The sequence below is a fragment of the Budorcas taxicolor genome, chromosome 15 (assembly GCF_023091745.1).
Source record: "Budorcas taxicolor isolate Tak-1 chromosome 15, Takin1.1, whole genome shotgun sequence".
In the NCBI taxonomy this organism is placed as follows: domain Eukaryota; kingdom Metazoa; phylum Chordata; class Mammalia; order Artiodactyla; family Bovidae; genus Budorcas; species Budorcas taxicolor.
In genome coordinates, this window is record NC_068924.1 from 37,647,314 (window position 1) to 37,674,661 (window position 27,348).

The window sequence follows — 27,348 nt, forward strand, 5'->3', positions numbered from 1 at the left end:
TAAGTAGCTAGGCTTCAATACAAACCTGTTTGCCTTAAAAATTGGAATGCTCCAGGGTTCAGCTTTTGGAATTCTTTTCTATCTACTCTCACTTCAATGTCACAGCTCTGAATACTTCTCTACGATGATGAGTTGCAATTTTGTATCTCCAGCCTGGACCTCTCCACTAATCTCCAACACATGTGCCAACTAACAATTCCATGTCTCCATTAGAATGTCTAATAGATATCCCAGACTTGAAATATGCAAAACTATAGTCATCATCTTTCCCCCAAAACCTATTCCTCCTATCTATCCTTTGTTGAATTTTTAAAAAGTATTTATTTATTTATTTATTTATTTATTTATTTGGCTGTGCCAGGTCTTAGTTGCAGCCTATGGGATCTTTAGTTGTAGCACGCTAACTCTGTAGCTGTGGCATGTGGGATCCAGTTCCTTGATCAGGGATGGAACCAGGGCCCCCAGCATTGTGAGGGCAGAGTATTAGTCACTGGACCACCAGGAAAGTCCCTTCTTTGTTGCATTTCATTGCAACTTCTTTATTCCATTTACTCAGGCCCAATACGTAAGCTATTTTGAAACTTCTTTCTCTTACATGTCATATCCAGTCCATTAGCAAAGCACTGTTGGCTCTGTCTTCAGAATATACCCAGAATCCAGCTGCTTACTACAATCTCACCATTACAACTTTGGTTCAAGCCATTGTCATCACTTGCTTAGATTACTGTAGTAGCCTTGATCTTGTTAACCTGCTTGGCCCCCTGTAGTCTCTCTTCAACACAAAGGTCGGGATAATTCTTTTAAAATGTCAATCTTGAAATATCTGTGTTCAAAATCTTCTAGTAGCTTTCTCTCTCACTCAGAGTTAAAGTCCTTACCGTAGCCTACAGGCCCTATGATATCAGCAACCCCTAGTCCATTTCCTCTTTGATTTCATCTCATAACACTCTAACTCAGGGATGTTTGTCTGTTTTGTTTACTGAGGTATTCTCGGCATCATAGTAACAATGCTTGGCATATAGTAAGATAAACGACAAATATTTGTTGAATGAAAGAGAAATATCTGACTCTAAGACTTGTCCTTTCCATAATTCCTTTCTATGCGTACATTGGTGGCTTTGCAAGTTGAAGGTGACTGTCTGGATCATTCCGAGTAGCTCTTGTAACAGAGCAGCACTTGTGGACCAAGAGAAAAAAATATTTTGGTCTCTTGGGGTTCCAATGACTTTTAGCTCCTTTAAGCATGATTTAAGGATTTGGCTCAGCGTATATCCTGATTTTTAACCAGCAGGTGCAAAATTGATCAGTAAGGGTATTTTGCAGAAAGAATAGGCCAGAAAAGCACATTACTTCTCTGTTTAAAGACCATTATTGGTCACTTCAGGATTTTTTAGAATTAAACAAAAGTAAATTTGAATATGAGCCAAGTTGAAACTTTCCTATGGACATGTAACATTCATCGTTACTCAACTGTCCAGATGACATTCTGTAACCATTGCTTAATTTCTGGAAAAAAATTTTTTTCTAAATAACTCAAGTATGCCAATGGCTTTTGTACAGGCCTCTCATTTGGTCACACGCACTGAGGAGGAAAACTGTATTATACACTTTAGATAGAATTCTAAAGTGTTATTCTTCTAAATTATGTCTTTTGCTTTCAATTTGCTATATTCCAAGTCTTAGCTATTACCAGAAGAGAGCTTTAACTTCTGAGCATTTATTTTTAAAAAAATTAAAAAGTTGTAGTGGATACAGAGAAGGCTGCCTTTAGAGTGAGCCATCTAAAAGTCTATCAAATGTTGGTTAAATAAATTATGATGCATTCATATGATGGAATACATTATGGTTATACAGACACTTAAAAGCATGTGACATGAAGAAATGTTTGTGGTGTCATGTGCAAATTAAAAAGTAGGTTAAAAATAAGCATATATATAATTGGATATAAATTTCAGTGGCAGTTTATTTTGTTGAGGTACTAATTCTATGTTTTCGCCTATCCCCTTAATTCTTTTCTTTCTCTTGGCAGCACGGTGTGGCATGTGGAAATTCCCCCACCAAGGATGGAACCCCTACTTCTTGACCACATCCAAGCAGGTATCCAGACCCCAGATTCCTATAAGGCAAACAGCAAAAGCTGCATGGAGACAACAAAGGCTCACTCTGTCTTTTGAAATGAGAAGGCGGGGGAAGAAAGACAGAAATGCCTTTGAGGGTGACATGGAAGAGAGATTCCTCGAGATTTAGGAGATGGAAGCCTATAAGTTGAGTGAATAGCTAAGAATCCTATCTTACTCTGTGACAAAACCTCAGAGAGGAAGACTGCACCCAGGTGCTGTTGCTGCTGCTGCTGCTGCTAAGTTGCTTCAGTCGTGTCTGACTCTGTGAGACCCCATAGATGGCAGCTATTTCAGAGCCCACCAGGCTCCCCCATCCCTGGGATTCTCTAGGCAAGAATACTGGAGTGGGTTGCCATTTCCTTCTCCAATGCATGAAAGTGAAAAGTAAACCCAGATGGCAAATTCACTTACTTGTTTCCAGACTCATGAGTTCTAAAGGTGGTAAAAAGAATATTGGAATCAACAGATCTGAAGGGAAGATGGCACAAAAAGGAATCTCAGCAGTAAATCAATGTAGATGGATGACCAAATAATTTGAGGTAATTCTAGGTATTTCCACAATGATTAAGACCCTAGAAACTTGTGCAACCCTGGATGGAAAGGAAATACTCAATAATAACAGAGGTTGACTTTCCCACCAGCATGGTAGGACAGGAATTCAGTTAGACTCCTGTTGACCTAAAAAAAAATGCAGTATTTCTTTCTATGGAATGAGTCATACTCCACAACATGCATGTGCACACAGAGACAATATATGCATATTATAAATAATGGAAAAGGTATCATCAGGATAATTTCCCTCCCTTCTTTGATAGATATTTCTATAGGGCAAAAAATGACTAAATTTCTAATAGTAATTTTCTCTACCTCATGGATTAAATGGGGTTATTTCTCATACTTTTTACATTTGAAAAAATAAATGTTTATTCCTCTTATTATTGGAAAAGTATAAAACCAACTCTAAGCTGAGTTTTCCCCCTGTACTTTTGAGTAGGGAGCAAACAGGAAAGGGTATATGTCACAATTTTAGGTTCTATTTTCCAGCTATTTCAGAGTCACCAATATTAATGTGCCTAGAAGTATAGCAAAAACTAAATATCAAGAAAAGACAACAGATTTTTTCTCACATTAAAAAAAGTGTTGTATACCTCCTGCAACCTGTAAAAACTGAAAATACTATTCTATCTGTCAGGTTCCAGCAAGAAACAGATGACACACTTGAAAAGGGCAACTGAAGAAAATATAATCAGAACGTGAGCAAGGAAACAGCAAGAGATGACGCAGTACCACTGCCAACCTGTGGCCGTGGAGGGAGAAAGGGTAATAAATACACTGGCCTCTGTCTCCCACTGCCTTCTGATCTTTTGCTAGTGCTCTCCATCAGCTTCCCTCATAGCTCAGTTGGTAACGAATCTGCCTGCAATGTAAGAGACTTGGTTCAATCCCTGGGTTGGGAAGATCCCCTGGAGAAGAGAGACTACTTACTCCAGTATTCTGGCCTGGAGAATTCCATGGACTGTATAGACCATGGGACTGCAAAGAGTCAGACACGACTGAGCAACTTTCACTTACTTCACTCACTCACTCCATCAGCTGAGCTCAATCAGAAGCCAGGAGGGAATAAAACTTGAGGAAGTAACCCATAAAGGGTAAAGTAGGGGCAGCAGAGAATATCTAGCATGGTGACATTAAAGTGCAAGCAATTCTGTCATTTTGCTATAAATATTTGCAAATGCAAAGATTTCTGCTAGAGAAGTACTAGAAACAGAGTTTGGGACTTCAGTCTTTGAACTTATGCAATATATGCAATAGATATATGCATAGATAAGGAATATATGAAATAGATTTGGAATTATTATTACTGCTTTCCTGGTGGCTCAGACGGTAAAGAATCCACCTGCAGTGTGGGAGACGGTTTGAACCCCGGGTCAGAAAGATCCCCTGGAAAAGGGAATGGCTACCCACTCCAGTATTCCTGCCTGGAGAATTCCACAGACAGAGGACCCTGGTGGGCTACAGTCCATGACGTCACAAGGAGTCAGACATGACTGAGTGACTAACACACTACTGCTAAAGTACTCTTATTCATCCATGAATTCTAAACTTTATTGAGTACCTAGATTGTATGATATATTAGATATATATACAAAAAGAAATATAACACAGTTCCTGTCCTCTGCGGGCTTGATTTAATAGATGGAGACAAACTGTAAGTAAATAAATACTATTGTTAATATGTGTAGCAGGATGTTAAAATGGGATTCTGTTTCAGTTTTGGCTGAAGCTCTAAAGAAAGTAAACTATCTCCACATTCCACAGTAAAGTGGAAGACCATGAAAATTAGAAATTTTAAAAAGGAGGGAGGCTGTTTTTGCCATTTTAAATTGTCTACTGACTTCCTTACTGCATGTCTAGGGAAAGAGGCTTTAATGGAAATCAGATATACGACCCCTAAGCTGAGTGTCATAGTGGATTAGTGTCTGGCTCATATCTGAGGAATCCATTCATTCAATACTTATAGAATATTTATTAAGTATTCTTAATACTTAATAGTATTCACTATTCTAGGCACAGGTGACTTTAGAGGTAATTTGTTCACCTCTGCCATTTAAATCCTCTGCCTTCATGGAGGTAACATTTTAGGGGAATCTAGGCAGCAAGATTGCCAGGAGAAATATCAATAACCTCAGATATGCAGATGACACCACCCTTATGGCAGAAAGTGAAGAGGAACTAAAAAGCCTCTTGATGAAACTGAAAGAGGAGAGTAAAAAAGTTGGCTTAAAGCTCAACATTCAGAAAACAAAGATCATGGCATCTGGTCCCAGCACTTCATGGGAAATAGGTGGGGAAACAGTGGAAACAGTGTCAGACTTTATTTTGGGGGGCTCAAAAATCACTGCAGATGGTGACTGCAGCCATGAAATTAAAAGACACTTACTCCTTGGAAGGAAAGTTATGATCAACCTAGATAGCATATTCAAAAGCAGAGACATTACTTTGCCGACTAAGGTCTGTCTAGTCAAGGCTATGGTTTTTCCAGTAGTCATGTATGGATGTGAGAGTTGGACTGTGAAGATGGCTGAGTGCTGAAGAATTGATGCTTTTGAACTGTGGTGTTGGAGAAGACTCTTGAGAGTCCCTTGGACTGCCAGGAGATCCAACCAGTCCATTCTGAAGGAGATTGGCCCTGGGATTTCTTCGGAAGGAATGATGCTAAAGCTGAAACTCCAGTACTTTGGCTACCTCATGTGAAGAGTTGACTCACTGGAAAAGACTCTGATGCTGGGAGGGATTGGGGGCACGAGGAGAAGGGGGACGACAGAGGATGAAATGGGTGGATGGCATCACTGACTTGATGGATGTGAATCTGAGTCAACTCCAGGAGTTGGTCATGGACAGGGAGGCCTGGTGTGCTGCGATTCATGGGGTCGCAAAGAGTCAGCCACGACTGAGTGACTGAACTGAACTGAACTGAGGCAGCAAGAAATTTTGATCAGCTGTGAAGATGAGTTTTTAATTTGGAAATGTTTGTATCCCCAGAAATGTGAGGCAAAGCCATTCTATGGGTGTTTTGTTGAGTCAGATACCGGCTAACAGAGAGGGGTCAAGTGGAAGTATGAGGAATCCTCCAGAAAAAGAAGCTAAAGGTGTACACCTCAGATGCTTTAAAGCAGATGACATGTATTTACCCAAGAGCAAGTAAGAAATTTGAGCATTTGCTCATTGGGAATGGAAATGTTTCCAAAGAACTCATAAACAGTCAAGTGCAAACACCTGCTAAGCTCAGAGAGCATCAACAGAACTGTACTAGTCTTGTTAAAAACCCTCTTGTCATTTCTTGTGTTTCGTCTTGGAAGAAGTAAGGCAACTGAGTTGGTGGTGGTGGTCGGAGGGGCATGAAGAGAGATTTTAGATTGGGACATAGGAAGTCAACCATTCCCCTTTAACCATGGCAAGCTCAAGCTGGCAGACAAGGAAAGGGGGATTCTAGAAAACATATTCATATAACTTTTCTTCTTTGCTATTTACCAGTATTTATCATGATTGAACATTTAGGTTTCCTTTGAACTACAATTCTATTTCTATGAATTCATCATAAGGAGTTAGTCAGGAAGCTACACAAAATGTGTGCATGTACAAAAAGCAACAGTTAGAACTGGACATGGAACAACAGACTGGTTCCAAATCAGGAAAGAAGTATGTCAAGGCTGTATATTGTCACTCTGCTTATTTAACTTATATGCAGAGTACATCATAAGAAACGCTGGGCTGGATAAAGCACAAGCTGGAATCGAGATTGCTAGGAGAAATATCAATAACCTCAGATAGATGACACCACCCTTATGGCAGAAAGTAAAGAACTAAAGAGTCTCTTGTTGAAAGTGAAAGAGGAGAGTGGAAAAGTTGGCTTAAAACTCAACATTCAGAAAACTAAGATCATGGCATCTGGTCCCATCACTTCATGGCAAATAGATGGGGAAACGATGGAAACAGTGACAGACTTTATTTTGGGGGGCTCCAAGATCACTGCAGATGGTGACTGCAGCCATGAAATTAAAAGACACTTGCTCCTTGGAATAAAAGTTATGACCAACCTAGACAGCATATTCAAAAGCAGAGATATTACTTTGTCAACAAAGGTCTGTCTAGTCAAAGCTATGGTTTTTCCAGTAGTCATGTATGGATGATAATGTATGGATGTGAGAGGTGGACTCTAAAGAAAGCTGAGCACCAAAGAATTGATGCTTTTGAACTGTGGTGTTGGAGAAGACTCTTGAGAGTCCCTTGGACTGCAAGGAGATCCAACCAGTCCATCCTAAAGGAAATCAGTCCTGAATATTCATTGGAAGAACTGATGCTGAAGCTGAAACTCCAATACTTTGGCCACATGATGGGAAGAACTGACTCATTTGAAAAGACCCTGAGGCTGGGAAAGATTGAAGGCGGGAGGAGAAGGGGACGACCGAGGATGAGATGGTTGGATGGCATCACTGACTCAATGGACAAGAGTTTGAGTAAACTCCAGGAGTTGGTGATGGACAGGGAGGCCTGGCGTGCTGCAGTCCATGGGGTCACAAAGAGTTAGACACGACTGAGTGACTGAACTGAAATGAACAAGAATATTCATTTTAGTATTTTTACAGTAGCAAAAACTTGGAAATAATTTAATTTCCCGCCCATGGTGGTGGTGGTGGTTGGTGGTTTAGTCACTAAGTTGTGTCTGATTCTTGTGACCCAGTGGACTGTAGCCTGCCAGACTCCTCTGTCCAGGGGATTTCCCAGGCAAGAACACTGGAGTGGGTTGACATTTCCTTCTCTAGGGACTCTTCCCCAAGCAGCTACTGAACCGGGTCTCCTGCATTGCAGCAGATTCTTTACCAGTAACTGAGCCACCAGGGAAGCCTAGAGTTATGTAAATTATTGTATTTCCACACAACTAAATACTTACAATTATTTTAAATCATGAATATTTAAGATGACAATACTTTTTATATCTAGTATAGAAGAGTTTATCATTATTTTGCTTGTTAAAAAGTTATATAATACATATATGTGAGGCATGTCAATACACAGAGATATGTAGAAAAGAACTGTCAAAATTTTTATGTGCTAAATAATAATTTTAAGCATCCATTCAACATTCATTATTCACTCATTTAGCATTATTAAGCTCTTAATATGTGGTAGGCATTATGCTAGGTGCTGGGAAAACAAAAAAAAGCAATCTTTCAATTTAATCTACTAAATTTACAGTGATTTTGAAAAATGACAACAAGCAATATTGGTGAATTTAAGAAAGGGATCACTCATACACAACGGTTGAGAATACATTTTGGTAAAACATTTCTCCAGAGCAATTTAGTACTTTTTATAAAAGCCTTAGAAATATCCATTTCATTTGACCCTACAATTCCATTTTCAGGAATTTATTCTAAAAAAAGGAGTGCAATGTGTATACAAAAGATATGTCATAAATAAGCTGCTTGGGAGAGGGGTAACCTAAATATTAAAGACTAGGAATTTGGGTAAATAAAATATCCAGTGCATAATACTAGGGAGTCATGTTTAACCTAGAAAATGTTTAACATGAAGAAATGTCCAAAATATATGTTACAAGGTTTAAAAAAAGAGTCTCATACTAAATTGCTGGGAACTTGAGCAAATCACTTAAGTGAGCTGAGTCTCTTCTTCACCTGCAAAGCTTAGATACTTAAGGACCCTCTCAACTCTTCCGTTATATGACTCTAGGTATGCATCCTTTCTTTTTTATAAAGAAAATACCATCCTTTGTGGTTCAGTTGGTAAAGAATCTCCCTGCAATGCAGGAGACCTGGTTTCGATCCCTGGGTTGAAACGATCCCCTGGAGAAGGGAAAGGCTACCCACTGCAGTATTCTGGCCTAGAGAATCCCAGGGACTATATAGTCCATGGGGTCGCAAAGAGTAGAACACGACTGAGCGACTTCACTTCACTTCATCATTGGCAGTCGGTAAATGTTAGGTTGGCAGCTGATTGCACAACTGTCCTAAACTATTTCATTTGAGGATTTACTAAAAATTGCTCACAAAGGAGAAAATATGTGTCTCGGAAGAAAATGTCCACCTTTTTCCTTAGTTGCCTAATCTTTCAGCATCGTGCTTGGTTTTGAAGGTACAGAAAGACACTGGCGCCCTCAGAGTGTAAAGTCTCTTCAGGTAATAATAATGTTAAGAAGACTGATGATAACAAATCCTTGAAAGATGAGTTCTCCAAGGAGTAGGAGAAAGGATTCCAAAGTAGAAAGAAAAGCATGTTCACAAACAAGATAGAGGATGGTTGGCACAAAAACGGACCATTATTTGTGGCCTTTCTTTCAGTATCGTTCTTCTCATATTACACAACACCTCATACATCGTTTCAGGGGAGACTGAGCCACACACTTGATCACCTGTAGTCTCTGGTGCATCTGGTCAGGCCGGTGGAAACTGACAGGAGTCAGCAACACGGAGGTAACTTCACCAAGAACCCAAGAAGGGGTACTTGGTAGCCGCAGCCCAGCAGCTCCTAGTTCCCGCGGGCACTCCTGGCCCAAGGTTTCCAGCCAATCTCAGTTCCTCTAGCTTCCCAGGCCCCTCCCACTTCTGAGCCGCCTGAGAGCTTTGAGGGCGGGGAAGCAAGAGAAGCCTATCGATATCTCTGGAATAAACTATTCTACCCTGCGCCGCCGCCGTCAAAGTCCGCAGTCTTCTCTGTAGATCGCCGAGCGGAAGTTTCGGCAGTGCTGTTCCATCCGCAGGTTTGCAGGAGGCCGAAGCCAGGCTCGCGCCGGAACCATGGTGCGTTGGATTCCGAGCTTAGGCAGGGTTGGGGAAGAGGTCCGCTGGCTGGGGAGGCGGGGGAGCTTCTTCTCATGCCTTCCTTAGAGCGGTCCGGGGCCATGGGATTTGGGAACCGTTGCCGACGGGATGGTTCAGGCGGTGATTCAGCATCTCCGGCCTGGCCCGGGAGAGTGGAGGTCGGTAGTCTGTGCTGCCCGCTGCGACCTTTCCCTGGGGTTTGTTTCGCTTTCCACGGGGCCTTGAACAGTATCTTCTCGGTCTACCAGCCGATTTCGCTCCTCAGGTTCCTTCAGTCGAGTAAATTCCGAGCGGTCCAGAGAGGGCCCTAGTGCTCTGTGTGGCAGAAAGGAAAAATAGGGGCTTAACTTCAGACCTCCTTGTACTGCCAAGTGCGGACTTGATTCCAGGGTTTGGGTTGCTGCCCGGACCGCGTTCATTTTCTTGGCGGGTCCCTCTGCAATCTTTTTCTTAGAGCTCTGTCAGAAAAACCCCTTTTCGATCACTTTGTTTGCTGTTGCTGCTAAGTCGCTTCAGTCGTGTCCGACTCTGTGTGACCCCATAGACGGCAGCCCACCAGGCTCCCCCGTCCCTGGGATTCTCCAGGCAAGAACACTGGAGTGGGTCGCCATTTCCTTCTCCAATGCATGAAAGTGAAAAGTGAAAGTGAAGTCGCTCAGTCGTGTCGACTCTTAGCGACCCCATGGACCGCAGCCTGCCAGGCTCCTCCATCCATGGGATTTTCCAGGCAAGAGTACTGGAGTGGGGTGCCATTGCCTTCTCCGACAAATGAGTGAACCGAAGCTGATATTAGTGATGAAATCAGGGTTATAGTGTAGAGCTCAGGGATTCCAGGCCTGTGCCTGCCATTCCAGCGCTCAGCCTTCTCACCCCCATGATTAGTCTCCCAAGTACTGTGCTGGTGGACTTAATACCGTCTTTAAAGCAGTAATGGGTCTGTTTTTATGGCAGTTTGTGTCCAGTTCTGACTTCCTGGGGATATTCTTGTGTTCTCATTCAGAATGAATGAATGAAAGGCAGGTTCAGTGTGTGCCTTTACATGTTCAGTATGAATGTTTTAAGTGCAGTGAAGGTTCCAGATTAAATTAGACATATCCCAAATCATAGTATGAGGCAGAAAAGTGTAGATAAAGAACTGGTGGGAGTATGTTTTGAGATTTGGGGAGAAAAGATGGAGAAGATTTCAAGAGGTAGACATTCGAGCTGACTTAAGAAAAGGTAGTAATGTTTTTGACCATTTATTAGGGTCTGATATAAGGGAAGAATATTAGCAAAGATAGAAAGGAAAGTGGACACATAGGAACTTTAGTAATTGACTAAACCCAAACCAAGTACTATGAACAGTGTTAGAACTGCAAGACTGATGGGGAAGCTAGGTACCATTTAGATCCGCCCCCACCCCCACCCCATCTCCTTATAAATGTAAAATTGACTTGCAACTGATTACAGTAGTAATCTTCCAATGAGACTACAGTAGCAGCTTTTCCTTAATGCTGGATGGAGAGAGATGGGAGAACATTTTTTAATGATAGAGCTTGTGAAGATTTTGAATTTGTAATGTTCTTGTGTTAATAGGTCTTTTTTCATTTACTTTCAGTTTCGCAACCAGTATGACAATGATGTCACTGTTTGGAGCCCTCAGGTAAACTTTTGGTTACTGCAATGTGTTTAGAAGCTTATGGGATTGTAGGAAGTGAGAAAACGGAATATAATCATTTTATATGTTCCTGAAACCTAAGTTTATCATTAAAGTCAGTCTTCTAGTTTTAAGAAACAGCATTTGAGATGTAACTATGCCCACTTGAGATTTGGGATTGCTAAATTATTTTAAATATATAAAAGGGTCTTGTAATGACTAAGGTGTGTTGGTGTTTTGTTTTGTTTTGTTTTTTTCATTTTAGGGCAGAATTCATCAAATTGAATATGCAATGGAAGCTGTCAAACAAGGTTCAGCCACAGTTGGTCTGAAATCAAAAACTCATGCAGTGTTGGTTGCATTGAAGGTAAGTAAAGCAATAAATACATCTTCCTCCTTTAGAAAACACTGTAAAATGTTAGTTTCACTATATAAATAATAAAATTATAAACTTACTCTTTTGTCTTAAATGATGTTTCTATTTAGAGAGCACAGTCAGAACTTGCGGCTCATCAGAAAAAAATTCTCCATGTTGATAACCATATTGGTATCTCAATTGCGGGACTTACTGCTGATGCTCGACTGTTATGGTGAGTATGATCCTGGAAAACAAAAGAAATATCCCTTTTGATTCATAATTGATTACATATCTAGAAACAATCCAGATATTTTAGGAAGTTGTCTGCTAGAGTGTTTATAAGTTAAGATTACTCATACCTTAATGTATTCGGGCTCAGTTACTAAGTATTCCATTTCTTGATCACTGTAGCAGTAATTAATAGGATTAACCACATTAACATTAATGCTTTTTAGAAGTCATTGAATAATGTATTACTTGTTAACTCAGTATATATAGTTTGATGTTAGATCTGGGAAGAGCTTGACACCAGGTTTCTGAAGGATCAGCTGAACCACCTTTGCTGTCTTTAATATACCAGTATTCATTTGACGTTTATTTTTTGCAAAGCTCAATACTGGATACAAAGAGTATACAAAGGTGAATCAGACATAGATCTCATCTTCTAGGAGCTTAAAATCTAGTAGAATATCTGCAATACAAGGTAGAAAGTGGAGAGCAACAGGTATATTTCTTTGGAGGGGGTGGGGGATAAAGATTATTTCCAGTTGAGAGGCATATTGCAGATGAAGAGCTGGGGCTTTGGGATCACACAGTCTTTAATTCCCACTTTTAACACTCAATCTGATGTTGCTCTAGTTACTCAAACTCTGAATTTTTTTAGTATTTTTTTCCAAGGTTATTGATAAATAGCCTAACATGTAGAACACTTCATACAGCATCTTTCAGTGTATGTGTTGGTAAGTAGGAGGTAGGTAGCCACAAGTAATCTCGTCTGTGATTTAATTAGGAAAGGAGGAATATAAACACCGAAGACAGTTAATAATGCTGATGTTTAAAATTTTCAAGTTATTTGGTGAGTTCCCTGTTCTCTTAGGTCAGCAATATAGTGATTACATTAGTGTTTTCTGTTAGCTGTTGAAAATATACGTTGCATTGTCAAACATTTTACTTAACCCAATCTTTCAAAAATATTGTCACATGTAATCGTTTAAAAGCTTTGTTGGATATTTTACATTATTGCACAAAATATTTGAAGTTTTATGTATATTTTGTACTGAAGATACATCTTAATTCAGACTAGCCACTTTTTCAGTGCTCACTAGTCACATGTTATTAGTGCCTGCCATATTGAGCAACGCAGTGTTAGACAGCCTTGGGAAAGGAACTTAAGTGAAAGTAGTGAACAACTAGCTTGGTTACAGCAGCCAACATCTGATCATCGGACGTGACACACACATAAACTAGACAGAGCGATATGAAAGAAAAGGTTATCCTCTTGGCTTTAATAGGTGTGAATTTTCTTTTCCCCAGTGTTGTATTTGCTTGCATCTTGTTGGGTTTGAGACTTAACAGTGTAGTGTCTCCTCTAGAGTACTGCTATGGAGAGAAGTAACAATGACAGGAACATGTTAACAGCACCCTAGTATGGATTCAGTTTCTTCTGTTTGTTCTGTTGGGGAAATTTTTGTCAGCTTTCAAGGAAAAAAGCAAAGTTATTCTTTTTGCTAGCTCAAGACATGGAATTAAGACAGTCTTGCTGACAGTGGGAAGGGTAAGAGAAGAGAGATTGCTCTTTTCCTATTGTGCAGCCTTTTCTTCTCTGTTATGTAAAGTGCTCTGAGGCAAAGGTTATCTAGAACCAAGAAATGTGTAGTCATAAACTTAGGTAAAATTGTGAAAATTTTAAGGTTAGTCACTTTCAATAATAGAACATTTAAAATATAGAGATTTGATAGAAAAATTTATCCTTGTCATTATATGTTTATGGTTCCATTGTATGGATGTACATGTAAACATCTGGAAGAAAGCAAAAAGAAACCAAATTACTTTGTTTGATTAGAATGACTCTGTGATTTGAAATTACCAGTTTTTCTTGTTTCTTTTTCAGTAATTTTATGCGGCAGGAGTGTTTGGATTCCAGATTTGTATTTGACAGACCTCTTCCTGTGTCTCGTCTTGTATCTCTAATTGGAAGCAGTATCCTTTTCATTTATGCATTTATTGTAGCATTTATGGATGTAGACTTTAAAGGGTCTTGATACTTAATCGTTATATTACTTATTAGGAATATGATAATATATAACATAGGTAAGATTGTGCAAACTTTAAGTTGAGTCACTTTTCAGTAAAAGAATGCTTTAAGTCTTTAGAAGGAGAATTGTAGGGAGTTTTACTATGGAAGAATAGATTCTAACTGAGTTGGTTTGTTCTTTTTATCAGCCTTTATAGATAAGCAATTAAATTGTTCCAGATATAGATAAGCCCAATTTCAGAAAAACTGAACATCAGTTTTAGAAGAGATTTAATGTTTGTTTATTGATGGTTATAGATGCTCCCCCTAAATCCTTAGATCCCTTAGATCCAAAATGAATGAAATTCTCTACACCAGAAAAGATCATCTTGCTAGCACTCACTTGGGGTTTGGTGGATAGTCAAACATCTTTTAACACTAAGCCAAAGAAATATTTATTTTCTTCTTCTTGGGGTAGTGGATTATGCAGCACTTAAAAAAACAGAACTCTTTGTTGATAATATTTAATTTGAAATTAAAGACAGTACTTTACTTCTTGTTAGGACAAACTCTTTAACTAGTTTAAGAAACCCAGATACCAACACAGCGATATGGCCGGAGACCATATGGTGTTGGGCTGCTCATTGCTGGTTATGATGTAAGTTCATAGAGTATTGTTATATTTTAATGATTTTTTTGAAACTAACAAATTTTCTAATTTTTAGCTCAATCAGAGTCAAGAATTATGCAGTGTATTTTTCTTCTATTTGTAGGATATGGGTCCTCACATTTTCCAAACTTGTCCATCTGCTAACTATTTTGACTGCAGAGCTATGTCCATTGGAGCCCGATCTCAATCAGCTCGTACTTACTTGGAGAGACATATGTCAGAGTTTATGGAGTGTAAGTAATTTTTCTTTTTTGCCCTTCTAGTCTTTATATAGTGAATAAACACAGTATCCTATGTGAAAAAAAGCTCTACTTTTCTTAAAAAGATTAAGCCCATGAAGCGTATATTATTTCTGCCATATATACCAGTTTTTACTTTCTCTGGCTACCAGGGCAGTTTCAGTCACTGGTCGAACTTTTTTAAAATATAACTATGTATTCCTTACCTTGAAGATTTTTTATTCAATTGGTCTGAAGTGTTGTCCCAGCCAGAGTTGAGAGCCACTGTAGTAGTTACTACTTGTAAATTCTGTTTACAGCTTTTATTTTCTGTGATTCTTATTTTTAGCCACATAGACATTTCTGCAATAAGTAGTTCATAAATAAATAAATCAGTTTAGTTGTGAGAAAGAAAAGTAAAAGATGTAACGTGATGATAGGGCAGGTTTTCAAATGGTTTGCTTATGCAAGGGTCTTAGATTTTAACACATGCTTTTTATGCATCAAGGTAATCATGCATCCACCGCCACCCCACCCCCCACCCCCCAGCATTCTATTGTGGTGTATCGCATTCATTGACTTTTTTTAAAATTTATTTTTCTATTGAAGGATAATTGCTTTACAGAATTTTGTTGTTTTCTGTCAAACCTCAACATGAATCAGCCATAGGTATACATATATCCCCTCCCTTTTGAACCTCCCTCCCATCTCCCGCCCCATCCCACCCCCTCTAGATTGATACAGAGCCCCTGTTTGAGTTTCTTGAGCCATACAGCAAATTCCCATTGGCTATCTATTTTACATACGGTAATGTAAGTTGCCATGTTACTCTTTGCATACATCTCACCCTCTTCTCCCTTCTCCCCATGTCCATAGGTCTGTTTCTCCATTGCTGCCCTGAAAATAAATTCTTCAGTACAATTTTTCTAGATTCTGTATATATGCATTAGAATAAAATATTTATCTTTCTCTTTCTGACTCACTTCACTCTGTATAATAGGTTCTAGGTTCATCCACCTCATCAGAACAGACTCAGATTTGTTCTTTTTTATGGCTGAGTAATATTCCATTATATATATATATATATATATATGACAACTTCTTTATCCATTTATCTGTCAGTGGACGTCTAGGTTGCTTCCATGTTCTAGCTATTGTGAATAGTGCTGCAGTGAACAACATGTGTCTTTTTCAATTTTGGTTTCCTCAGGGTGTATGCCTAGGAGGGGATTCCTGGGTCATATGGTGGTTTTATTCCTAGTTTTGTAAGGAATCTCCATACCGTCTTCCATGGTGGCTGTATCAATTTACATTCCCACCAACAGTGCAAGAACATTCCCTTTTCTCCACACCCTCTCCAGCATTTATTGTTTGTAGACTTTTGATGATGGCCATTCTGACCGGCAGAGAAGGCAGTGGCAACCCACTCCAGTACTCTTGCCTGGCAAATCCCATAGACGGAGGAGCCTGGTAGGCTGCAGTCCATGGGGTCACAAAGAGTTGGACACGGCTGAGCGACTTCACTTTCACACATTGGAGAAGGAAATGGCAACCCACTCCAGTGTTCTTGCTTGGAGAATCCTAGGGATGGCAGAGTCTGGTGGGCTGTTGTCTGTGAGGTCGCATAGAGTCGGACACGACTGAAGCAACTTAGCAGCAGCAGCATTCTGACCAGTGTGAGATGATATCTCATTGTAGTTTTGATTTGCATTTCTCCTTAATAATGAGCGATGTTGAGCATCTTTTCATGTGTTTGTTAGCTGTCTGTATGTCTTCTTTGGAGAAATGTCTGTTTAAGTCTTTTTCCCACTTGGAAAAAGTTTGATTGGGTTGTTTGTTTCTCTGGCATTGAGTTGTATGAGCTGCTTGTATACTTTGGAAATTAATCCTTTGTCAGTTGTTTCATTTGCTATTGTTTTCTCCCATTCTGAGGGTGTCTTTTCACCTTGTTTATAGTTTCCTTTGCTGTGCTTTTAAGTTTAATCAGGTCCCCCTTGTTTAATTTTGTTTTTATTTCTGTTACACTAGGAGGTGGGTCATAGAGGATCTCGCTTTGATTTATGTCATCGAGTGTTTTGCCTAGCATTCATTGACTTTTGAATGTTCAGCCAGCTTTGCATTCCTGGGACAAATCCTTCTTGGTCATGATGTATAACATAAATTATATATACGTAAAATGTTTATGGAAGCATAAACATTGCTGGATTTAGTTTGCTGATATTTTGTTGAGGTTTTTGTGTGTTTGTTAATCAGGGGTACTGATCTGTAGTTTTAATTTCTTCTGGTAGCTTTGTATAGTTTTGGTATCAGGGCAATACTGACCACATACAAGCAATTGGAAACTCTTTTGTAAAGAGCAAATACAGTGACAAACATTTCACAGAGTACATTTTACGAAACTTTGAGCTGTAAAATCCTGATTGTATCAGGATTTTAATTTAACTTAGCATAAGAAAGGGTAACTTTAGTAACAAAAATCATGTATTCTCTCATTAAATAAAACAATAGCAATCTAATAATAGATTGTTAGAGGATTATATGGCCAAACATTAGACTTTTTTTTATTATGATATATTTAGTGTGTGACTAAAACCATGATTTCAGACTATAGACCTGATAAATAAATAAAGGAAGCCTAGCATGAAAATAGAATTAAGAAATAATTGTTAATTTATTATATTTAGGCAATTTGAACGAACTGGTTAAGCATGGTCTGCGTGCCTTACGGGAAACCCTTCCTGCAGAACAGGACCTGACTACAAAGGTAAATACCACATTTTCCAATTGGGGATACTAACATTATAGTTTAATCATTTATTATACAAATGTAAGTAATAGAGGTGTGTCTACTTATAGTTCTTTAATTTGTAAGATGGTTTCCTCAGCTCATTCTTTCTCTTTAAGGTATTCACTAAATGACTGATTTTTAAATGATTTTTAAATATTTCTTTTTGGTATGAAGCAATAAAACATATAATTCGGTTGCAGAATGTCTTTCATCAAGAGATAGGAATATCTTTGTATTTTTAATATACATTGAGCACCAATCACGTGAAGGCAGGAGGCACGGAGAAAATATAATGCATACAACAAACATCTTGGCATTCCTGGGACATATATCCAGGTGGGCAAAGAAAGACAGTGTACCCACAAGTAGATTATGTAGGATATTAGAATGTGATAAAGGCTTAGAAAAAATAAAACAGGTTTAAAAGGAGAAAGAATGGCCAATAGGGTATAAGAAGGAGACATGGTGGGTATAATTTAACATAGAGTGGTGAAAGATGGTCTCACTGAGAAAGTGACATTTGAGGGAAAGATCTAAAAGAGTTGAGTGAGTGAGCTATGCATATGCGGGCCTTGAGTTCAGAATGTTGCTAGTATTCAACATAAAGAGGCCAGTTGTGTTGGAGTCAGTAATCAAGAGGAGAAGAAGGAATAAAGTCAGAGAGGTGATGGAGGCCACATAGCGTATGTCCTGTAAACATTGTAGGCACTTTGGATTTTACTCTTGAGTTTGAGCAGAGCAATACTGTGGCTTGATGTAGATTTTAAAAGTCACTCTAGTTGCCATTTTGAGTGGGGGCATGGGTGGAAATAGTTTCAAGGCTATTAGAGTAATTCAAGTGATAGACTGTGGTAGATTAGAGCAGAGTCATAGAGTTGGAGATGATGAGAAGTGGTTCTCTTCTGCATGTTTTGAAATTAGAACCAGAAAGCTTTGCTAATGAATTGGTTGTGAGGTGTGAGTTTAGAAAATGCCTTCAGCGTTTTTGCCTGATTAGAGGAAAGATAGACTTACGATTTACTGAGATGGATGAGACATTTGGAGGAACAGAAGATCAGGCAGTTAGTTTAGAACATACAAACTTTGAAATGCCTCTTGTTTGTCCATTTGGTGATACAGTATAAGTGATTATTGGATGTTCACCCCCTAGAGTTTGGTGGAGATTGGTTTATCCTAGAACTAAGGTTTTGAAGTCTTTGTGGAAAAATGGTCTTTAGAGACTGGCTAGGATTAGATTTCTGAAAGATTAGAATAAGTTTGAAGACAAGTTTGAAGACTTGGTCAAGGGTACTCTATCCTTTAGAGATTAGAAGGTGAGAGTAGGAATCAGCCAAAAGGGACTGAGAAATATGCCAGGGAGGTAGGAGGAAAACATGGAAAATGAGGCATCTTTAAAAGGAAATGAAGAAACTGCAGTCATCCATTGACATCAGTGGTGGGGGGATTAGTTCCAGAATCCCCTACCATGGATCCCTAAATCCAAGGGTGCTCAAGTCCCTTATGTAAAATGATGTCATACTTGCAAATAGCCTATACACAGTCCTCCTGTGTCCCTGAAATTATCTCTAGACTACCTGTGTCACCTAATAAAATGTAAATGCATGTAAATAGTTGTAATTGCAATATAAGTGCTGTGTAAACAGTTGCCAGGGCACAGCAAATTTAAGTTTTGCTATTCAGAACTTTCTGGAATTTTTTTCCCAAAATATTTTTGATCCATGGTTGGTTGAACCCACAACTAACAAATGAAGAACCCACCAACAGAGAGGTGAACTGACTTTTAAGGAGAAGAGAGTGAAACATTGCCAATAGGCCATGAAAGATGTGGACTGAGAATTAACATTTAGACTAGCAGTGATGTTACTGAAACTTGACTAGACAGTCTTAATGGAATGGAGGAGAAAAGTGTGCTAGGAATAGAGTCAGGAGAAAATGAGAGAAATTGGAGACAGCTCTTTGGAGGAGACTTTCTGTTAACGGATCCAGAGAAAGAGGGTGGTGGTTGGTAGAGAATGTAGTGAAAAAAGGGTTTTGTTTTGGTTTTTTAAGGTGGGAGAGATTACAATAGTTTGCTGCATGGTTATAAAAAAAATCCGATATCAAGAAAAAGATTATGGAACTTCCCTGGTGGTCCAGTGATTAAGACCGCACTCCAATGCAGGGGGCATGGGTTCCATCTCTGGTTGGAGAACTAAAGTCCTGCATGCTGCATAGTGCAGAAATAACAAACAAGTAAAGATGTGCACTAAGTAGATTAAACATCATTATTAAGAAAACACAGATAAAAACATCTGTATAGGATAAAAATGAGAACCGCTGGACCAATCACCAGTAGCACCTAGGTGAAAAGGTAGGCTTCAGAGAGGACTCGGGCTCTTCATTCCCAGTAACACGAAGGGAGAGAATCTAGGGACATAGATATAGGAAAGGTTGGATACTATGGGAGATTATGAACATTCTCTTCTGATTGCTTCTGTTTTTTCAGTTAATTAGAAGCAAGGTAGGTTTTGAGCTGCAAGAGAAATGGAGAATGTTAGAAAGAGTTGTCCAGGGGAGGGGAGATTGAATGATCTAGAAACTTGTATAATACAACAACAACTAAAGGACTCCTTGAGGTTAATGATCACTAGAGAGATCAGTTACTGTATTATAAAATATGTCTTGTTATGATTGGGTAATTAATAGTTAACATGTGTATGAAGACTTTCAGTTCAGTTCAGTCGTTCAGTCCTGTCCGACTCTTTGCAACCCCATGAGTCGCAGCGTGCCAGGCCTCCCTGTCCATCACCAACTCCCGGAGTTCACTCAGATTCATGTCCATCGAGTCAGTGATGCCATCCAGCCAACTCATCCTCTGTCGTCCCCTTCTCCTCCTGCCCCCAATCCCTCCCAGCATCAAAGTCTTTTCCAGTGAGTCAACTCTTCGCATGAAGTGGCCAAAGTACTGGAGTTTCAGCTTCAGCATCATGAAGACTTTATAACCTGCATAATCTTTTTAAATAGCATTTCCTATCATAAAAATAATTTTCTTTCAAAAAAATTAGGAAAGTTACATTAAAGTACATTAAATTGCTTTTATTTGTTTGTTTTAAAAATACCTATAATGCCATCACTCCAAGATGACTGTCTTTTAAATTTTGGGTATACAGTTGACTGTTGGCATTTACAACTTGGAAAAGTTGGCTCAGGTGTCTGGCTTTCTGATTTTACATTTTTACTGAATCATAGAGAATGCCGTATATATCCTTAATGTCTCAAGTTCTCACTGAAATTTTAATCTTACAGGAACTCTACTGTACTGGTTAGCATTCACTGAACATTTTAAGAGTTGCTTTTTAATTTTTCCATGTAGAACACAGTTCTAAGTTCCCTAAACTCAATATTTTAGAACCCAAAATTTATTTCCTTAAGAACCATTATGTCTTAACATATACAAGGGTAGGCTTTACCTCTCAGATGGTAAAGAATGAAGGCTTGCTGCCTAGCAAATGGTTTGTGTCCTCACACTGGTCTTCACATTCTGACTGTGAGCCAAGTTGGAAATTTCTAGGTGACATTGACCTTCAGAATTGTTCGTGGTTATCAAAAGTGAATATTAAATCTGCAGATTACAAAAGTTTACTAGTTTTCTTCTTTTTTTCCCTAAGTTTTTTTTTTGTCTCATTCAAGTGGTATATAAATTTTTATTCAACTTTTTTCTTTTTATCATAAGCATATTTCTAACCTAAATTCTCTTGATTTTTAAATTTTACCTTTTTTTCCCCTTCAGAATGTTTCCATTGGAATTGTTGGTAAAGACTTGGAGTTTACAATTTATGATGATGATGATGTGTCTCCATTCCTGGAAGGTCTGGAAGAAAGACCACAGAGAAAGGCACAGGTATATAACTAATTATAACCAAGAGACTAATTCTATTGTAAATTGCTATTCCTACCACAACAGTGTAAATCTACTGTTTTTGTCTTTAATTTTTGAGATAGGCTTATAATTCATGTGGCAGTAGGAAAACTAAGAACTAATACTGAGGGGGTCAGTGATCTCTAAAACACAAAAAGGGTGATTTGGTTCTCTGTTGTAGCTTCTCAGTTCTGTGTGTTGATGGGCTCAGCTAGATGGTTCTTTGGCTCATGTCACTTTGGGTGTCTCAAACATGCAGTCAGTTGAGTGGGTAGGGCTGGAACATCCAAGATGGCTTTACTCATTTGTCTTCTTTACTCACATTTGCTAGGTATCTTGGAAGGACAGCTAGAAGGGTGGCTGGGCCCTGGTCCATGTAGTCTCAGGGCCTCTCCTTCACCAGAGTATCTCTGGCAGGAAGCAGCTCAGAGGTTGCAAAAGTTCAAAAGCTCAGAAGCGCAAGCTGCCAGGCATTGTTAAGGCTGAGGCCCAGGATTGGCACAGCATTTCTTCTTTACATTCTGTTGGTTAAAGCAAGTCATAGGGCTATCTGAGATTCTATCAGAGGTGGGACTGAGAGAAAAACTCACTGGTGACCAGTTTGGGAAACTAAGTTGACTCTTCACAAATATTGAGAAAAGGATCAAGAAGTACTGGTGAATCTCAGGTTAAATACCAGCCTTTTTTGTCAAAAGTTTGAATACACATTTGCTTTTATAGGTGCTTATTTAATAGCTGTGTAATTGGTTAAAAAAAAGTATCTTGTTCAGAAATTTCTTCTACAGCATGAATTCTTTTTTTAACTTGAAAAAGATGTTGGTATTATTTGGAGCGGCGAGATTTGCATTATTTAACTGCTGTTGGGAACAATGCAGGATATTACTTCACAGCTGCTTTGTTGGAAAATATTTTTGCTGTGTTTATTAGTGATAAGAAAAGCCTTTATTCTTGAGCAAAACAAAGTATGATGCAATGTTGGAATTGTTCATTGCTTATTATGTAATATTTGTGAGTAAAAGTATATATTGGTTAAGTGTTCTTTTTACATACTTTCTTTTTTCTTCCTCTCTTAAGCCTACTCAACCTGCTGATGAACCTGCAGAAAAGGCTGATGAACCAATGGAACATTAAACAATAAGCCAGTCTGTATATGTATTGTCATACATGTAAGAATGCAGAAGCAGACACTGATGACAGTAATCTATACTTTGAACCAAAAGATGCAGAATGGTGGGAAAGAGTGGTATGTTTTAGGAATCAGTTCAGATGTGAGTTTTTCCTAAGCTGCCACCAAAACCATATAATTGGGTTCATTTTTCTTTAAGAGGGCCTCTATAATCATTTTCTAGAAAGTATAGTTCTCTCTACTAATGTTTTTATATGAAGAACATAGTGTCTTTGTGGTTTTAAAGATAACTGTGAAATAAAATTGTTTCACCTATGATGTATCAGGGTTTTGCTTTTTAAGTAGCTTCAACTGTAAATAGTAGTCTGCGATTACTCCGTGTCATCATCATATGTGGTCACCATGTTTGCCAATTAAATTGCCTTATTTTTAGTGACAGGAAAAATATTACCTCTTATATATAACAGCCTTATACTAATACCTCAGTGAATAGACTGGCTGCATGAGAAACCTCCATGGAGGTTTGGTCCAGAATACTGGTTTTTAGAGTTTAACCTTGGAGATTCCAAGTAAAACCTAAGAAAAAACCACTTTCTAATAATCGTAGTGGGAAGATTATTAACATGGGAATGATTTTTCATTAAAACCAGCAGATGGCAGTAGTAGTATCTGTAGTCTCAGTGTAGGGAATTTTTGCAAAAATCAGTTCAGTTCAGTTCAGTTCAGTCACTCAGTCGTGTCCAGCTCTTTTTGACCCCATGGACTGCAGCACACCAGGCCTCCCTGTCTATCACCAACTCCCAGAGCTTGCTCAAACTCATGTCCATCGAGTTGGTGATACCATCCAACCAACCCATCCTCTGTCGTACCCTATTCCCTCCTTCAATCTTGCTCAGCATCAGGGTCTTTTCCAATAAAAAGTCAGTTCTTCGCATCAGGTGACCAAAGTATTGGAGCTTCAGCTTCAGCATCAGTCCTTCCAATGAATATTCAGGACTGATTTCCTTTAGGATGGACTGGTTTGATCTTGCAGTCCAAGGGATTCTCAAGAGTCTTCTCCAACACCACAGTTCAAAAGCATCAATTTTTCGGCGCTCAAAGTCCAACTCTCACATCCACACATGACTACTTGAAAAACCATAACTGACTAGATGGACCTTTGTCGGCAAAGTAATGTCTCTGCTTTTTAATATGCTATCTAGGTTGGTCATAGCTTTTTGTCCAAGGAGCAAGCATCTTTTAGTTTCATGGCTGCAGTCACCATCTGCAGTGATTTTGGAGCCCAAAAAACCCAAAGTCTCTCACTGTTTCCCATCTACTTTCCATGAAGTGATGGGTCTGGATGCCATGATCTTAGTTTTCTGAATGTTGAGTTTTAAGCCAACTTTTTCACTCTCCTCTTTCACTTTGATCAAGAGGCTCTTTGGTTCTTCTTTGCTTTCTGCCATAAGAGTGGTGTCATCTGCATATCTGAGATTATTGATATTTCTCCCGGCAATCTTGATTCCAGATTGTGCTTCATCCAGCCTGGCATTTCGCGTGATGTACTCTGCATATAAGTTGAATAAGCAGGGTGATGATATACAGCCTTGACATACTCCTTTCCCGATTTGGAACCAGTCTGTTGTTCCATGACTAGTTCTAACTGTTGCTGCTTGACTTGCATACAGATTTCTCAGGAGGCAGGTCAGGTGGTCTGATATTCCCATCTCTAAGAATTTTCCACAGTTTGTTGTGATCCACATAGTCAAAGGCTTTGGCCTAGTCAATAAAAATAGCAAAAGGGAAATTTTAATCTCAAACCATCATTTCCTCATATCCTGCCCAGCCCTACTTTAGCATAATCTTTAGCCTGCCTTCCATTATTCCTATGAACTGTGTATGTAAATACTGCAGTACAATTTTTATCTTAGATCATACAAAATGAAGTTAGAGGAAATCTGTTTTTAAAAAACAAAGCCAGGGACTTCCCTGGAGGTACTCTGGTTAGGCCTCCACACTTCCCCTGCAGGTTCAATCTCTGTCAGGGAACTAACATCCCACAAACCCTGTGGCACAGCCAAAAAATAAAAGACAAAGCCCGTAATCCAGAATTTCACTGCTCAGAAGCCCAAAGGAGTTCTTTTCTGAGATTCCTCTTTCTAGAGAGGAACAGTTCATTTATAGACAGGTAACTTGGATTTTAGACTTAATCCTACTAATTAGCTGCTTTTGACTTGGAGCAGTTGACTTAACCCTGCTTTAGGGAAATCCTTTGGAGAATTATTGTGAAGGTTAAGTGGGAAAATTTATGTGAATCTTAATAGGTTTAACTCCTGTGACTTCTTGAAGGGAGAGTGGTAAGAGAAACTCTGGCATCCTTGTTGAAGGAATGAAAAGTGAAAATGTTAATTGCTCAGTCATATCTGACTTTTCAACCCCACGGACTGTAGTTCGCCGGGCTCCTCTGTCCATGGAATTCTCCAGGCAAGAATATGAGAGTAGGTAGCCATTCCCTTTTCCAGGGGATCTGCCTGACCCAGGGATCAAACCCATGTCTCCTACATTGCAGGCAGATTCTTTACCATCTGAGCCACCAGGGAAGTCCATCTGTAACTAAATACAGGGATGTGGAGATGTTCGTCTCCACTCTGGAATCAGCTTCAAGAGCCTGCCGTTTGAGTTTGCAATGAGCCCACCAGTGCCATTTGACCTACAGTAAAGCTGTGTCAAGCTCATGAAACACAAACACAAAACAGAGAAAGGGAGTCATTCCGTCTGTCTCCAGACTCAGTGGGTGTACTGATCTGTATTGTACTTTGAGGGAAATTTTAGTAATTTTTTTCAGTATGTAATTTTAGTCTGGCACACTGACTTTAGAACTTAAAATCCTCCCCACCCCAATAAGATTCAATTCTATTTGTACAGAGTTCATTTTGATGTCTTTTCATGTTTTATCCAGTGTGTTATACTCGGCCATTCCATTTAGTCTGTGTTAAATAATAAAATTCTTAATAATATCTTCATAAAACCTATCACTTTGATATAAAGATAACATTTAATTCACTTTGAATTTATTCAGTTCAGTTCAGTTCAGTCACTTACTCATATCTGACTCTGCGACCCCATGAATTGTAGCACGCCAGGCCTCCCTGTCCACCACCAACTCCCGGAGTTCATCCAAACTCATGTGCATCGAATCGGTGATGCCATCCAGCCATCTCATCCTCTGTCGTCCTTTCTCCTGCTCCCAGTCCCTCCCAGCATCAGGGTCTTTTCCAATGAGTCAGCTCTTCGCACAAGGTGGCCAAATTATTGGAGTTTCAGCCTCAGCATCAGTCCTTCCAATGAACACCCAGGACTGGTCTCCTTTAGGATGGACTGCATATATGCATCTTTAAAGAACTGGTACAGTTAAAAATAAGATGCAGTAAAGTAGGTAACAGGATTCATGCCAGTTTTTTCAGTATTGAGCCATTTTGTGATTTGGGGTACAAGTCCCTTTTCTCTAGGCCTTGATTTTCTAGACATCTAAATTTTTCAATTCTTATATGACAGGTTCTTGCTCTTAATTTATAATTTACAATGCATTCAAAATGATATAATTACATGCTAGATAAAAAGAAGTCCCAAAACAAAGTGCATGTTATAACAAGTGAGGAAGAATTAGGCTCTATAAGATCCTGATACCTGTTAATAAACTCTGTATTTAATACACAATGGAATATTACTCAGCTATTAAAAAGAATGCATTTGAATCAGTTCTAATGAGGTGGATGAAACTGGAGCCTATTATACAGAGTTAAGTGAGTCAGAAAGAAAAACACCAATACAGTATAATAATACATATATGTGGAATTTAGAAAGATGGTAATGGTGACCCTATATGAGAGACAGCAAAAGAGAAACAGATGTAAAGAACAGACTTTCGGACTCTGTGGGAGAAGGTGAGGTTGGGATGATTTGAGAGAACAGCACTGAAACATGTATACTACCATATGTGAAACAGATCACCAGTCCAGGTTCGATGCATGAGACAGGGCACTCAGGGCCGGTGCACTGGGATGACCCTGAGGGATGGGATAGGGAGGGAGGTGGGAGGGGGTTCAGGATGGGGAACACATGTACAATGATGGCTGATTCATGTCAATGTATGGCAAAAACCAATATTATAAAGTAATTAGCCTCCAATTAAATAAGTTAACTTAAAAAATATATACAGTAATGCATATGCACTGGCAATGACAATTTCCAGTGCAGACTCAAACTGCTGAGCTTTTGTTACTGCTAAGTTTAGTTTTTAATGCCTTATGGGTCATTTCATGCTGATAGATTGCCACTTCTTGGGAAGTGGAATTGGAAACTAGATAACTGCATTTGTGAAAATTCCATGTTAAAAATAAAGACAGAAATGGAATAACTTGTTGCACACATAGCTTGGGTTGATCTCAAGGGAATTAACCTTAAGTGAAAAAGCCAAACTAAAAGGTTACATTGTGTAATTCATTTATATTGCATTCTTGAAATAAATAAATTACATACATGGGGACCAGGTTAATAGTATCCAGGGGTTAAGGAGGGAAGGGACAGTGATGGAAAGATGATAGGAGGGAGATTTGTAATGGAATTATTAGTGGTGATCATATGAATCTTAGCTTGATATAATTGCCCAGAACTAAATACACAATGAGTACATGTAAAACTGGTAAAATATGAATGAGGACTGAGTTGTATCAATGTCAATTTCCTGGATTTGATATTGTACTATAGCTATACAAGATTTTCTTTTTTTTGTTTACAATTGGAAGAATGGAAAAACAGACTGGTTCCAAATAGGAAAAGGAGTACGTCAAGGCTATATATTGTCACCCTGCTTATTTAACTTCTATGCAGAGTACATCATGAGAAATGCTGGACTGGAAGAAACACAAGCTGGAATCAAGACTGCCGGGAGAAATATCAATAACCTCAGATATGCAGAA

At 38.9% G+C, this 27,348-nt stretch overlaps 1 protein-coding gene across 1 annotated transcript; it reads left to right on the forward strand.

Moving 5' to 3' along the window:
- The first annotated feature begins 9,326 nt into the window (after positions 1 to 9,326).
- PSMA1 (proteasome 20S subunit alpha 1) lies at positions 9,327 to 22,698 on the forward strand. The gene is made up of 10 exons (XM_052652776.1): positions 9,327 to 9,439; positions 11,058 to 11,102; positions 11,362 to 11,463; positions 11,583 to 11,686; positions 13,565 to 13,653; positions 14,275 to 14,345; positions 14,461 to 14,590; positions 17,260 to 17,339; positions 21,133 to 21,243; positions 22,336 to 22,698. The coding sequence occupies exons 1-10, from the start codon at positions 9,437 to 9,439 to the stop codon at positions 22,390 to 22,392; spliced, it is 792 nt and encodes a 263-aa protein (XP_052508736.1). The 5' UTR covers positions 9,327 to 9,436; the 3' UTR covers positions 22,393 to 22,698.
- Positions 22,699 to 27,348: the final 4,650 nt, after the last annotated feature.